The following is a 14751-nucleotide window of genomic DNA, read 5'->3' as shown; positions in this document are numbered from 1 at the left end:
TACAAAAATATAAATGTGTTTTTGATTTCTAGTATTCTAAATTAGCACGTGATTGTTAATGTAACTATAAAACCTGTTATCAGAGTTGACAAAAATTGTCCTCAAATAAGAGTAGGGCTACTTCAACATATTTTACTCAAGTAAAAGTATAAAGGAACCGTCCAAGAAATTACTCAAGATTAAAAAAGAATTTAATAAAAAGGTTACTCGAATGCTGAGAAACTGATCAGATCATCTGATTCAATATTTAAAAATTATGTCATCAGACTGAAAAAAAAATTAAAGTTCTGCATATTAAAGATTAAAATAAAAATATTTCCCAGTAAATCCTTATTAAAAGGGAAAGATAAAACAGCATGTACATATACAGTATATGTATAATAATGTCTATGTGTGGCTAAAAAGTTAATTGCCAAAAAGAACGATGCATTCATTTAAATGTTTTTGCTCAAACTAATCTGGACTGGACTCATGGGTTAACAAAAGTTTGGCTAAATAAAGATAAGGTCATTTGACTTATGTTTCTAAATTAATTCTTCGGAGGCTATTAAACATATAAGACATTAATCCCCTTTGTTCTGTCAGCCAACAATCAATCACTTTCTGGAAATCTTCAGCCATTGTCCTGTTTTCCAAACTAGGTTGAGTTCATAACCTCACTTCAGCTCAGTATGTTAGTAAGGTCACAGATGAACATATGAGCTTTGACAAGCTCAACTGGGGCAGTTCATGCCTGAGTGACACTGATGTTCCCACCTGTTTACTAACTGGCCCATGTTAGACAGGTGCCTGCTGGCTGTAGGGACAGAGGTGAAGCAGTGGAAATAATAGGCGTGTTTGTACCCTGGCTTCCTAACACCTGATGCTTAGTCTGGCAAAAAGTAAAAAAAAAAAAAAAAATGCTTCTCCATTTTGGCTTGTACAATTGCCTTTCTGTGTGAGCTGATCTTTAAATAGAAGGGCATGCAAAAGATTTTAAAATGTCTGGGGAGCAAATCATTATTTCAGGAATCAGAACGATGGGGCTTGAGAACAATTGTTGCCATGCTTATTTGCATAATGAGCAGCGATCGACTACTCGCATCTTCCAGGCCACGGCCGATATCACCTGATCCTAAATGCATCACCGTGCAGACAAAGCTGCCTTATTAGTCGATCCTCGGTTGCGTGTGAGTGCATGTTGTGCAAGGGGGAGAGCTTTGGGCCACATCGACATCGCTGATTTAATTTAGCACCATTGTGTCGTGGCCAGGCCATTCATCTGGCTGCGTCATATGCATTTGTGTGCGTTGGATTTGCTGGCTGACTGCTGTGTTTGTACGTGTTGATAAGGGCTTTGCACTGTGCCTGCGCGGTTGGGGGTTTCTTTTTTTTTTCTTTTTTTTTTTTTTGTTGTCTGACAATGTTTTTAGGTATGCAGTTTTGCTGATTTGTCATGCAGAGTCATAGCTGAAAAGCAGCAAAACAAGGAGACTGTGTTTATTTTGGGAAATAAAATCTCTCATAATGCAGGATTTATTTACTCATTGTCTGTGTGAATTCTTTAATGCAACCAGAAGTATTCATAACCCTAAAAGTTCAGGCTTTAAGCTATAGCGAAACCACTAGGTTTTGTGAAACTAGAACATGATGCACTGTGATGAAAGGGTTTTCAAAACTCCAGGGAATATTCAAGATTGGAAACTTTCCATGGCAATTAACATGAATATATTGCAATAAAACTGGAATTTAAAACATTGAACACTGAAAGTTAACATTGTTAAGTTGTTTTGGTTGAAAAAATGATATGAATTCATGAAATACAACTATGTTTCATGAAAGTATACTTGGGAATATCTACATTGCACACAGCAAACTGCTTACTGCAGGACAATTGAGGCCACACCCTCTGCCCGCACTGTGCATTTCTCCATCACATCCATAGATGTTTTCAAACACTGAAACCACATTTCTGAGTCTGAATTTAGCCATGACAGATGAGATTGTTGGATAAATGTGTTTGGTATGTAATATTAAAGACTAGCAAAGATCACATGGGTTTTTGCCCATGACATTTCTACAATAGTAGAAATAAATTGTCTTTACTGTTATTACGCATGCTGTATACACAATGACAATGATATGGTTATTTATGGAATATGTTATGTCTAAATAAGACAGTTGGCTTAAAAAAAAACAAATGTCAAAATAATTACCATAAATATTATTTTCACAAAAAGATTACAATTTGGAATGTTTAGGAAAATTTGCCCACTTAACTTTCTATAGAACGTGTCTGAAAACGGACAAGAATTTAGCTTCTCCTTTGAAATGCAAGTGATGACGCTATCTGTAGACTTTTTAAAACCTACTTGTAGGTATATTAGAAATACATATTTATATGTACTTCACAACAGACACGATTATATTTATCATTCTAAATTGCTCTCATAACTGTTAAGCATCAAAAATGTGGCTTAATTCCTCTTGAATAAATTAAGAGAGTACAAACAGAAAATCCTCTTTCACTGTATGCAGCACTTATGCAGATGAATGCAATCAGCAGGCTACTCTTCACCTCTGCAGTTTTGGCAGTGTTTGAATATTGATCCAAGTAAACAAGCCAGAAGAACAGGAACATTGGATTTTGGTGTGAATGGTTGAGGAAATAATCTAGTGTTAATTGCAGGTCAGAGGTGCTGACAGATGAGCCAAAAACAATTACAGTAAACTCTGAGTGCATCAGGCAAGCTCCGGATTCAAATGGTGGACTGACTTATATGTGTGCAAAACCAACAGTCATGGTAGATTTACGTAATTTAGATAAAATAAAGAGCAGCAGAGCCAAAATAATTGTTTTGCATTTTGTTTTGGGTTTTATGATTTTCTGTAAACACAGATGGCGAGATGTATTGTCAGACATGAAAAGACCAACCAAAATCAGCTCATCTCTATGGATTATGCAGTGGCTGGCATAAGGTTTAAGATTATTCCATCACATTAGCCTATATATTTATATAAACACACATCCATCTTGTCTTTCAAGTCCTACAGTGGAAATCTGGATGATCTCTAACACATAAGGTCCTCAATCTATTTACAGTTCTTTGCAAAATAGATTGCAAAGAACTATTTGCAATCTATGGGGCATTTTCCCCATTGAAAATGCAAACTATAATGCAATTATTTTTATTTGACAGACACAACATAATTATACATAATAACAAAGAGAAAGGCCAACATTGATTTTCAGCTGTTTTTAAATAAAAAAATGGAAACATTTGAATTGTGTGGCATGCATTTGCATTAAGCAATAAGTTTTACAATCACTTTTAGCTACAAATATTGCTACAAATTATTTGAGGTCATTTTCTCCCTGATGTGAGGTGTTAGTATTTTACCTCATGCAATAGAAAACTAGCAAAAAAGCTAAGTAGCTCAATTTTGGTTTCGTCTGTCCAGAGCACATTCTTCCATCTTTTTGCAGCATCACCAGCATGGCTTGTGTCAAACTGTTGTGGCTTTCTTTCTGCAGTTTTCTTCTTACCAGTCTTACAAAAAGGCCAGATTGGAGGAGTACACCTTAAATAGCTGCCCCGTGAACAGATTCTCCCAGCTCAGCAGTGGTAGTTTGCAGATTCTCCACAGTTACCTCTTTCCTGCATCACCGATTTATTATTTCCTTTCTCAGGTTGTCAGTTTAGGTGTATGATCACATCTTTGCTCGATTTACATTTAGCTTGGAATATTAGCCTAAAGAAATTACGGTAAAGAAGAAAACTTATTCTCAATAAAATACATTCATATTTGTGGCTGTATTGTGAAAGAAAAAACCCCATTAAGGTCTGAATTGTCACTGTAATTTATATATATTGTCTGCATAAAACCATGTAGAATAAGTGTCTTGGTATACAAAATACCCTCAAGTGAACTTATCCCCTTAAAATCTCACAGATGACCGAACAGGAATGGACCTTGTCGGACTCTCACACGTCTAGGACTGATCCAGTCCCAGCACTCGGCATCACAGCAAGCCCTGTTTGACCCCTACAGCAACAAAGTCCCTGTGCTGTCTAGAGAAAGTGAAAAACCCAGGGGGACATGTAAGGAGGGAGAATGTCAGGTTGCAGAGAGTCGGGCGTGTGCCTGTCATGCAGAAGGACTGGAGGGATGTGGCCTTCTGCCCTTCCTGGCAGCTGTAGTTAATCACGCACATCAGAACCCACCTGAGTTTAACATTTATGACCCCGAACCTCCCTGCGTTGTCCAGCTGCCGTTCCCTCCAACAAGTGATTGTCCAGGAAATGTGCGGCCATACATCATCAGCTCAAGAAACCCGCTCGGCGCCTGGGGCTGGTGATTAAAAGGAAACGTGAAGAAGACACTCGTGCAAAAAGCTGTTTGTCACATGGGTGTTCCAGTCACACAAACAGCCGGAGACCAAGGAGGAAATGTACAAAGCAGGAAAAAAAAAAAAGGATGCCACTTAGATTATACATACACAGCTGTTAACGAGCCATCGCCCTTGAGGGAATTAGGCGCGGCGTGTTTTTAATGTCAGACACGTATGTAGATGTGTTTCATGTGAAACACAGCTGAATGGCACATCTGTAAGTGCCCCACCTCACTGTCCTCACTGTTATGGCCGTGGTGAGGCTTATAAATATTGATGGAAAAGATGAAGCGGTGGAGGAGGAGATATTCAAAACAGGGTAAAGCCTTCATCATGTTCACACAGCTCCTCATTAGAAAGGCAGCGGAGAGCCCTGACAAGAATCTAAGAGAAAACGTGCATCTCCTGGGAAGATGTGCTGTTATATTGGATTTTTATTTTATGTCAAAAGGTCATAAGTGCTTAAAATGCCAGAAAAGGCTAATACTGAGGTGTTTGTGCAAACAGCTCAGGGGATAGATATGACACGTCAGCTTGTCACCACTCGGGGCAGCACAGCTGGTTTCCAATAATCAGCCAAGGCGATAGGATGGTCATCAAACTGCACACACACCCCCCCACACACAAGCATATAAACACAGTGGAGCAGATGGATGCCACTAATAAACCAAACGGCACTGCCAGTGCCGCCATTGCTGTGAAGCTGAGCCTCTCCATGGACAGATTCAGATTGAGAAAGAAGCCGCAGTCGGTATTAAGTTGACTTGAACCAGTCATCTGGAGATTGAAGAGGCATGAGAGGTGAATAGCACACTGGCCTCGGATCAGCTTCACTGACTCAGTGATTTGAGACAGCCACTGCTGTTAGTGCTTTGTAGAATCAGAGGCAGGAGTCCGATACAGTCAGTCAGAGGCTATCGAGAGTTTAATGTTTCTCTTCTGGGTTGTCTACATTTAAAAGTAAATGCGGTGGCTTGCAAAAGTATGTATGCAGCTTGAACTTTTACACATTTTGTAATATTACAACCACAAACCTTACACTGGATTTTTCTTGTACCAAAACAAACACCAAACTTTGCTAAAAACGTTGCTAGTAATTATGTCTCTTTGTTCCCTAAAACCAAAGCAGCTGTTTGTTGTTTATCATCTGGACAGTTTAAATACAAGTAAACCAGAGAACACACAATTATGTATCTCTGTGCACAGCAGAAACATGGCTCCTGTTGCCTGAGAGAGTAATAATCAATACGGACCTCTGCGTAGGTTATCAATGATCCCCCTGTGCAGCCACCTGCTGTTTGTGTTAGCTTGAATCAATTCACACTTTATCATATCAGTATTTCACAGTGACCTTGCCAGGGCCACAGGTCTGGTGTGAGACGACACGTGAAACACCACCTTCATCCACATATTAGAAGTGAAGGTCTGTCAGGACGTGTTAACATAATCCAAAAGTTAACGCGGGCCTGCTGTGAAATCTAGCTCAGGACTGTTGAAAGAGGATTTTGAGGGATTTTAATTATTTTTTTCCCTTGCAGAGCATAAATGGAGCGATCGTATGGAGGACTACTCTCATCCTGTGGCCTCTGATTGTAAATTAAGCTGAGCAATTATCCCTGGTGATTGGCAAAGGCCATTGCACAATCCAATATAGAGGAATGAAACTTAGACTCCTGTTTTATTGGCAGCCCAACACCTCCAGGCTCTGTTGTGTAAACTGAGTCTGTACCGCTGAATTAATGCAATCATCTCCAACATGAGGCAATTAAACAGCAATTCAAGCTGTCACTGTGATGCTATTTGAGGAAATTGTGTGTATCCCTGCAGCCAGCTATCTATAGATCCTGCTTCATCCACATGCTGGTTGAGGCCGAGCATCGAGACTGGAACATCAAATGATTGAAGTGGTTCAAAAGAAAGTTGCTTATTTTAATATCAAACAAAGGTAGCCAAAGGGAGCAGAAAATGCAGATTCCAAGTGATGATTTTATTTATTAAGCAAAACCATCCAACTCTACCAACTATTTCACTGGCTACAGAAAGGCTTAGTGATGCACAATATAAATTATTACCAAATTATTTTGGTAGATTGATACATCATTAACATATTAAAATATTTTGTGATTTATTTTTTCTTTGTACTGGTCAATAATCAATCTTTGAGATAAAAGGAAATAAAAATGTGTTCAGGAAGACTTTGCTGATGTTTGTAGCCGTCTACAGTATAAAGTGGTTTTTACACTTTTTGGGACAAAGACACAAATTTCTTTGAGCTATCCCTCTGCTCATCATTTAAAAATCTAGAATCAAACCATTCAGGGATTAATAAGTGTACATTGCAATCCTTTGTTTACTTTTCAATGCCATAGTCATGTGAGGGCACCATAATATTTGGTACAATGGACTTCCCGGGTGTATGTGATAATCCAAGTGTGATTAATTGCTTCGGTTGTTCAGAAATACCAATAACTGGCCTTGCTTCTGTAATTATTGCTGTTCATCATATGGAGGAAAACTGTCCCAGTGAAAATCCAGAATGTCACCGGACAAACCAAAGAAGAACAAATGTGCTGTCGAGCTCAGTAATTACAAACAGACTATCGCTCCAAAGAAGACCTTCAATGTTGAGGACTGAAGAATTATCTATATGGTAATAAATGGAAAAAAAACTCTTAGCAACCTTTCAGTAGATTAGAAAAAGTCTACATCTTGCCTATTTGCAGAAGGCGCATGCTTAACTAAAAGACGCAAAAGTTATGAAGTTTATACTTTACTCTAAAGATCCTGCACAATTATTTAAAAGTCTGTTAAATGGAAAGATGATACGACAAGAAGAAAAAAAATGCCCAAGATGCAAATCACATCAGATTCTTAAGTAAACTCAAGGTTGGGTGTGCCAATTGATAATAGGACTGCTGAGGGCAGGTTGCCCCAACAAATTGTGAGCTGTGCAGAAACATCTGCCTGGTTTCCAATAAGTTCCTCCAAACTCATTGGAGAGTGCATCGTCCTGCAACAAGATAGTTATGTCAATAATGCTGCTGGAACGCAGGAGCTCCTCATTTCTTAAAAGGGACTTTTCTTCAACAGCCAAGTTCACTTCCATATGTAGAAGAAGAAACTTAAAAAGAAAAAGCCCTCACAGGGTTGAGCACCAGATATGTTCAAAGAAACTTAGCATGAAAACTTTTCTTATGCTGTCTGTCGCTAGAACGATATGTTTGCTAAAATAACATGACAAAACTGCTGCCATTGATATGGCATTGAAAATCTCCATATTTAAACAGCATAAGGGAAGTCAAATATGCAATAATTCTCAGTAGGGAGACAGACCAACAATGGGGAATAGATAAAAATATACCAATTGAGCTACAGTGCCTACAGCGCCATGTTTCATATGGACATTACAGTTTAATAATAAATGTCTGTTGTGTTGTGCAGTGATGTGCAGTCTTAGAGGGAGAGTAAACTGAAGGGAGGGAGGGAAAAAAGTTCTTCATTAAAAAGGAATTACAGAATTAGCGGCCATCATTTCACTGCCACACCTCATATGACAGCATGCCCACACATACACACGATCCTCTGATCCCCTCTGGTGTAAATGTCAACCTAAGCTTTTGCTCTGAATAGGGACTTGCCGCTCTGCGCTGGTGCCAGTGTTGAATCCTGAAGTGCATACACAGGCTCAGGCACAGTTTATAAATCTGCCCCAACATGTGCTTTCTTAGCCGTGCTTAAATATTGACGTGGTCTGACCTTCGCTTCTTCCTTTGGACCTCTATGAGCTAGTGGCTTGGAGGCATCATTAAGTGACAACCAGAGTGAAATAAAATTGTTGTTCACAAACAAACTTCTGAGGCCTTAAAAAAACACACACACACACATATATATATATATATATATATATATATATATATATATATATATATAAATACTGTATATATGTATGTATGTATATATATAAGTGTAACTTTTGCCTGTGTCCACCTAAATCTAATTTGTGGAAAAAATTTGAAAAAGTTGAAGTGGTACAACTGTTAATCTTTTAATGATCAGAATCGGTTTAGTTTAAGAGAACCTCACAATTTTTAAGCTTTTTTTCTTTTATGGGCTGTTGATTTTTCACTTCTGTCGCTTATCTACAGCGATAGACTCTCTATGTTAGCTGACGGGGGAGATGATCCTTGCTGAGGTTTGATGGAGTCAGACATTGGTAGCAGTAGTAAAACAAGTAGGATAATGGTGAGAGATAACGAGACAGCAAGGCAGCAGGCTCTGTCTAAGAGTGAGGTGGCAAACAGCCTCCAGGGATGGGATGTAAATAACTAACTTTGTCTTATTATGTGTTTCAAGGTGAACTTTCATTCCCTATTGCTTCAAGCAGCGGGCTCTTCACTAGTTACATGTGGTTTATGAGGGGGGAGATTTGGTTTTAGGTTTATGATAATAGAATAAGATTATAGATATATTTGAGATGGTTAGAGCAGCTGCAGAATACCTTACAAACTATATGTACCACTGAGTTGAATCTGTAAAATGTCAAATATATATATATTTTAAATCTAAAACTGTTAAATCTACTTATGTATATTATTTTTTTCCCTACACAAAGGATTAGAAGTAAAACTTTCCCGAGAAACTGAGATCTGGTTGAACTTGAACGCTACCTAAAAGTAAAGGTTAAAGAGACTAAGAAATGATAGTAAGTCAATGTAATGTCCTCTGAAGACATGAAAGCACATTTCTCGTGAGGTGGAAGTTTTAGGGGAGCATCGATTACTGCAGCAAAGCTTGGGCATTACTCTGAGCTCTCACCTTTTACCACTTTAGCCTTATCATTCGAAAAACACAAAGGCTTGGCCTTTTCTTCTTTGTCGTCTGAGTTGAGTCTTAGCTGTGACAACACAGACTTCTCGCTCCCTAAGCCGCGCTGCTTTGTCTTTTATCAGCATAGGAAGCTCAGAGGACAGATCTCGGGAGACATTCAGTTCCAGAGGGAGAGACAACAACACAATGCTACAGAATGTTGAGTCAATATGCAAAAAAGAACCCAATGTCCATGTCGCACTATCTGACAGTACTGGGGTTAGTTTATGTGTGATTATGTACGTGCTGAGAAAAGATATAAAATGTGTGTGGAGGAAGGAGGCGAGGCCGAACAAACAACTGCATCTTCTTTGCACAGCTTGAAAGACTGAATGAGAAATAAGTGGACACATGTACATGTTCTAATAGTGAATCTCCATGACTGAGATGCTGACAGGTGGATTTAGCTCACAGACGCAGCAGGACAGCTGTGCACTCTGTTTCACTTCATTTCTTTCAACTAACGACAATCACACAATGTATTAAACACACAGTGACTCATCAGGGGGACATCCGGTCTAATACCGATGAGTTTTTGTTTAGTTATGCAAGGATTGAGTGTGCTGATAACCAAGTGGTTATGATGAGTAATTTAAATTTGACTATATTTTATTCCTGTCAAGTGTTTATGCATTGCTGGTAATGCTGGAGTCGATCTACTAAAGTATCTTATATTGATTGTCCAACACTCCAGCAAATAAAATTTTAAAAGGTTTTGTTGTATTAATTACTATCTGGAGATAGATTAGATGAACAAATAGAAATGCTGAAATCAGTTGAAACAAACAACATGGTGGTATGCATGCATGGTTTATTTTTGCCTTGCAAAAGTACTTATCCCCCTTCAACTTCCTATTTTGTCTCAGAAAAAACATTTATTTTATAAAGTATGAAATAATTGTGACAAGGAAGGAAGAGGATATTGATATATACTTTTAAATTCTGCTCAGAAGTTAACTATTCTGTGAAGGTCTCCGTGTTTTAGCCAACATTGATGAATATTCAGGATCATACAACTCAAGAAAACACTTGAAATGTCAGGAATGAAGTTGTGTGGCTGCATACAAGAACTAATGCAAGTATAACCTATTCCAGGTTGAATTTTTTGATTAATTATTTAAATTCCCCCTGTGTTTCATAAAGTATTTTTTTTTATTTTGAAGAATAAGTATATGTTATAAGAACCAATACTCTTTAATCATTCACTCAAGCAGCAGAAAGAAAACTGATTAAAGCATCCTTGAATTATTGCCCAGACAATGGAGAGAGTCTCCCCAGCACTCCAGGAATGTGTATCTACTTTCACTTAATTTCATCATCCATCTACAACGTGGGTCCATTTAAGAATCAAATATTTTCTTATTACTTGTGGGAAGTCTCTCACTTTCTCTCTCTCTCTCACACACACACAAAGCGAGTTGCTGTGTGTCCTCTTGCTTTCAAGGTTAAACTGGAGTTCCTGTGACGCTCACAACGCATTTGCATCAAACCACAAGCCAACAGCTGCCAATTAACACACAGCCTCTCCGTTAATACACACATGCCACCGCCACTTAGAGAGTCAGAAGATCTCTCTCTCTTGTAGCAGGCAAAATACTGCAGCATGCAAACACTCATGAAAACATGATTTAGGTGCAGGGTAGACATAACGGACTGGCTAATTGTTTTCAACAGGAACAGTGAGCTGGGGAAGCGAGAGCGGTGCAGACATGCACCAAACGAGATTTTTAGCATTTGTTTTGTCGTGCAGGTACAGTAAACGGGTAAAAAACTGCGGTTGACTCAGTGAGCTCTGACACACAGCTCATAACACTCCTCACATGCCAACACTGTACTACAGGTAGCTGCAGATAAAGAGTGGTCAAACATTCATGCATGCGTACATATGTATTCAAACTATTCTAAAATTTGAAACAATGCAATTGTTATAACACTCTTTTGTGTGCACTTGAAGTCATCCACCTTAAAAAGCTTCAACTTTTTGCTGAGAATAATCTGTGCACTGTCAGACACACAACTCAGCAGCTTTGGATGAGAATACCGCAGGGTGGAGCTATGGGAAAATAAAGATAACTCTGCTCTATTACACACATGCCACAAAAATACAAGCACAGCATAATCCAACATAACCTTCAGACAACAACAGTGAATAACCAGTAGACATGTTAACGACAATTTATTAATGAAGGCAGCCACTAGATGGCATCATCCTTCCTTTCATTTCCAATTTTCATTCTCATTTGTCAGCCGAATCCCACGCACTCTAAATACTAAACTAAAAACAGACCACTAACATTAATTTGCTTCACTTAAAAAAGAAGGGAAAAAAATATGTGTTATGAAGTCATTGGAGGCTCTGCTTGACCCTTTAATAGCTGTGTGTGATTGAGTCCATGTTTGTTTTGTTAAAAATCCTGCATAGCTTTTAACAGACATGTAATTTCTGTCTCTAGATGTCTGAAACCAGCAGACACAAACCCCCAAATTCTTGAAGCTGTATTTGCAGTTAAAGGTGAACATGCAAACTATTGATCCATATGGGGATGATGTTCCTTCCACTTTCTAATTATGGACTACTTTGACGTTTACGGTTTTAATCTGCCAAAATGTTTAAAAGTCTTAGGGGTATGACTACTTCTTTAAGGTTTTGAAAATGCAACACATTCACCCTGAGGTTTTCTCTGCTACATTTTTCTCAAGTCTCACATTATCTTGCAGAATGTGACTGTGGCGGGTTTCAGAGAGACTACAGTTTATCTACTGACCAATCAATCAGTGGCACTCAGCTTGTGGGAGGTCTGCTGTATTCGACAAGACTCGAGTCAGACAGTCAATACAATGACCTTCATCCAAACAAAAGATTAGCCAAATCTGATAGGCACACTAAGGCATTCTGGCAGACTCAAAGAAAAACAAGTGGATCCAAAGAAGAAGTCAAAGCTACTAACAGCTTTTTTTCTGTCTGTAAATGAAAGTGAGGTTTAACAATCTTCACCAGACATGTCAATGTAATGTAAAATATTTTGTATTTTAGAATTAAAAAAAATTATCATTCTAATTACTTGTGGTAAAACTGTCTCAATCTTGGATAGTTATTTAGTAGGTTATTTCAGTCTGGGTCAGACCAAAACTAAATACAATTCATGACAAAATCCAGAACAAGAGTTGAAGATGATTTGGGTAGGAAAACATTAGAATTATGCATTATAAACTTTATTCAGGCTAAGTTATTAAATACAAGCTGAAAAATATGTAAATATGTTGTTACAATAAAAACTTGCAGATGAATAAAAATATAATTGAAAAGTTAATTTAGTTCAGTAACTCCACTCAAAATGTGAAACTTATAAATGCAGCATAATTTTAGACGGTAAATTTGGATGGATAAAGCCTATCAGATAGTCAGATAGTGTGTTCTAGTCTCTGTGCACTGTAGAATTGCAGTCTGTAAAATACCAGCAGCATTATTGGGCAGCTTTGGAGTTTACAGAAGCCTAATGAGGCTAGAGAACACAGGGCAATCCAGACTGGCAAAACATGTCTTGTAAAAAAAAGTTTCTTTTGTTGTTGCAGACAGGTTACAGGTTGTTGCAGACCTGTAAACCTGTCTCCAGGTTTACAGCTAATGAAAACCTGGAAACTAATTCATCAGAAAAATTACGGTTCTCGAAGTCTGGAGGAAGAAAGGAAAATGAGAGACACCAGACCCATCGATGCAGATGAGTTGAAAGTCACTATTAAAGTCTCCTGGAATTCCTCAACATCTCAGCAGAGGCACAGGATGAACACCTTGATGCTGAGGTACAATGTTGCACTAATAAAAGCTAAATCCATCCACATATTAGGTGCATATACTCAGTAGGCCAACATTTCTTTATCAAAGAATTCCAAAATTACATTTTCTAATAAACAATTTTTGGGGGGTTTCATTACCTGCAAGCTATAATAGCTAGATTTTACAGAAGTTCTAATAATTTGTGTAATAAAAGTTCCACTCTTTGAGTAGAATTACTCAAATAAATTCACTTTCCAATGACAATCAAATTGCTACACCTGGATGCTATAACAAATATCCATAAACAACTACAGAACACAGTTTAAGTAAAGTTTAAAGTCATAAAACAGTATAAATGGACAAACAACTTTGAATTGTGCAACCAAACCTGTAGTTTGGCACTGTGCCATAAAGAACAGACAAAAAATAAAATTAGGATTCTTCAGCAAACTCGTTGAGGTGAACTGAGATTGAAGATCAAAGTCACTGATTACTTCTTCTTCTTGCCTTTCTTGCCTTGCTTAGAGGGTGTAGGAGGGGGTGGAGGTGCCAGCTCAGCCTCCTCCTGAGCTGGTTTATCTTCTTGCTCCTTTACCAACGTTAGACGGTTGCAAAATTCTTTGTAATCCTCAGATACTTTCTCACTGGTCTCCTACACACAAAACGGCATCAGAGAGAAACAAATGACAGGAAGATGTCAAACCAGTGACAGATGTAGCAAACTTAGCTCATTATCGTGTTTTTTTTTTTTTTTCAAACAATTACAGACGACACTTGTATTCGTTTCACTGACCAGCACTTTCTCATAGGTCTCGAGGTGACGCTTCTTTAGATCATATTGTTCAATCATGTGCTGCCTGTAGTGCTCCATCATGCTTTCACGGGTCACCCGGTAGCTGTGGATCTTTTCATAACGCTTCTCCTCCCTGGCCTCCTCTCCCTGTGAGTCCAATAGCTCTGGAACATCTTTCTGGCATCTGCATCCAAGCACAAAGTCTTGTTGAAAACATTGCAAGCACATATGTGTGCATCACAATTTACAGTCATGTTGGCGTTTCACATCTTTCAGAGATGTCCCCTTTCAGAATGAACATTCTGTAAGTAGCACATTTTGGATCAAATTTATTCGTTAACAGTGCACGGCAAAACTTTTTCTAATGTAACATTGTCCAACTCCAGAGGCTGGGTCCTTCATGTCAGAGGTCTGTCCAAAAATGCTCAAATTGTATAATTGTTTTCTCTACATCACGTGTCAAACTCAAGGCCCAGGGACCAAATCCGGCACGCCTTGAGTTGTTATGTGGCTCTGTAGACACAATTGAGGCTGTGCACTTTATTTCCATGTGGCATGGACATCACGTCACTATTTCTTATTTTGGCATATCAAAAATTATTTTATATGCCTTTAATCCTGGAATCATGAAGCATTAAAACATGTGTTGCTTTTGCTTTGTATAGTGCATGCTATTTGGATCAAGATTGTGGAACTTTCAGTGTTTAAAAAGACTGAAGTTATTTTATTTTATTTATTTTTTTGCTACATAATTAAAGATCACCTGACCAGCTGTGCATAACAACTCTATGAGTCTATGAGAAATTAAGTGGAACTGCCGTCAATTGGAGCTGCTCCAAGCATGCACCATGCGAAGTTCAGTGCATTTTCATTAGTGCAGGCACAGTGTCTGAATACTGGGTCATCGTTGCCATATTTAAGTGTCATTTGGGTAATTTCCATTGT

The 14751-nt window shown here is 38.3% G+C and overlaps 1 protein-coding gene across 3 annotated transcripts in view; it reads right to left on the bottom strand.

Moving 5' to 3' along the window:
- Nucleotides 1–12435: 12435 nt before the first annotated feature.
- adgb (androglobin) overlaps nt 12436–14751 on the bottom strand; it is a 36110-nt gene continuing 33794 nt past the window's right edge. For all 3 annotated transcript variants that reach the window (XM_023347696.1, XM_023347697.1, XM_023347698.1), the window contains 2 exons: nt 13807–13990; nt 12436–13665 (listed from right to left, as the gene is read on the bottom strand). In XM_023347696.1, the coding sequence (XP_023203464.1) occupies nt 13504–13665; nt 13807–13990 (346 nt within the window). In that variant the 3' untranslated portion in view covers nt 12436–13503. The remainder of the gene's footprint in view (nt 13666–13806; nt 13991–14751) is intronic.

Source organism: Xiphophorus maculatus, chromosome 15, assembly GCF_002775205.1.
Source record: "Xiphophorus maculatus strain JP 163 A chromosome 15, X_maculatus-5.0-male, whole genome shotgun sequence".
Classification (NCBI taxonomy): domain Eukaryota; kingdom Metazoa; phylum Chordata; class Actinopteri; order Cyprinodontiformes; family Poeciliidae; genus Xiphophorus; species Xiphophorus maculatus.
Note: the sequence above shows the minus strand (reverse complement) of the source record. Positions and strands in the feature narration are given on the sequence as shown.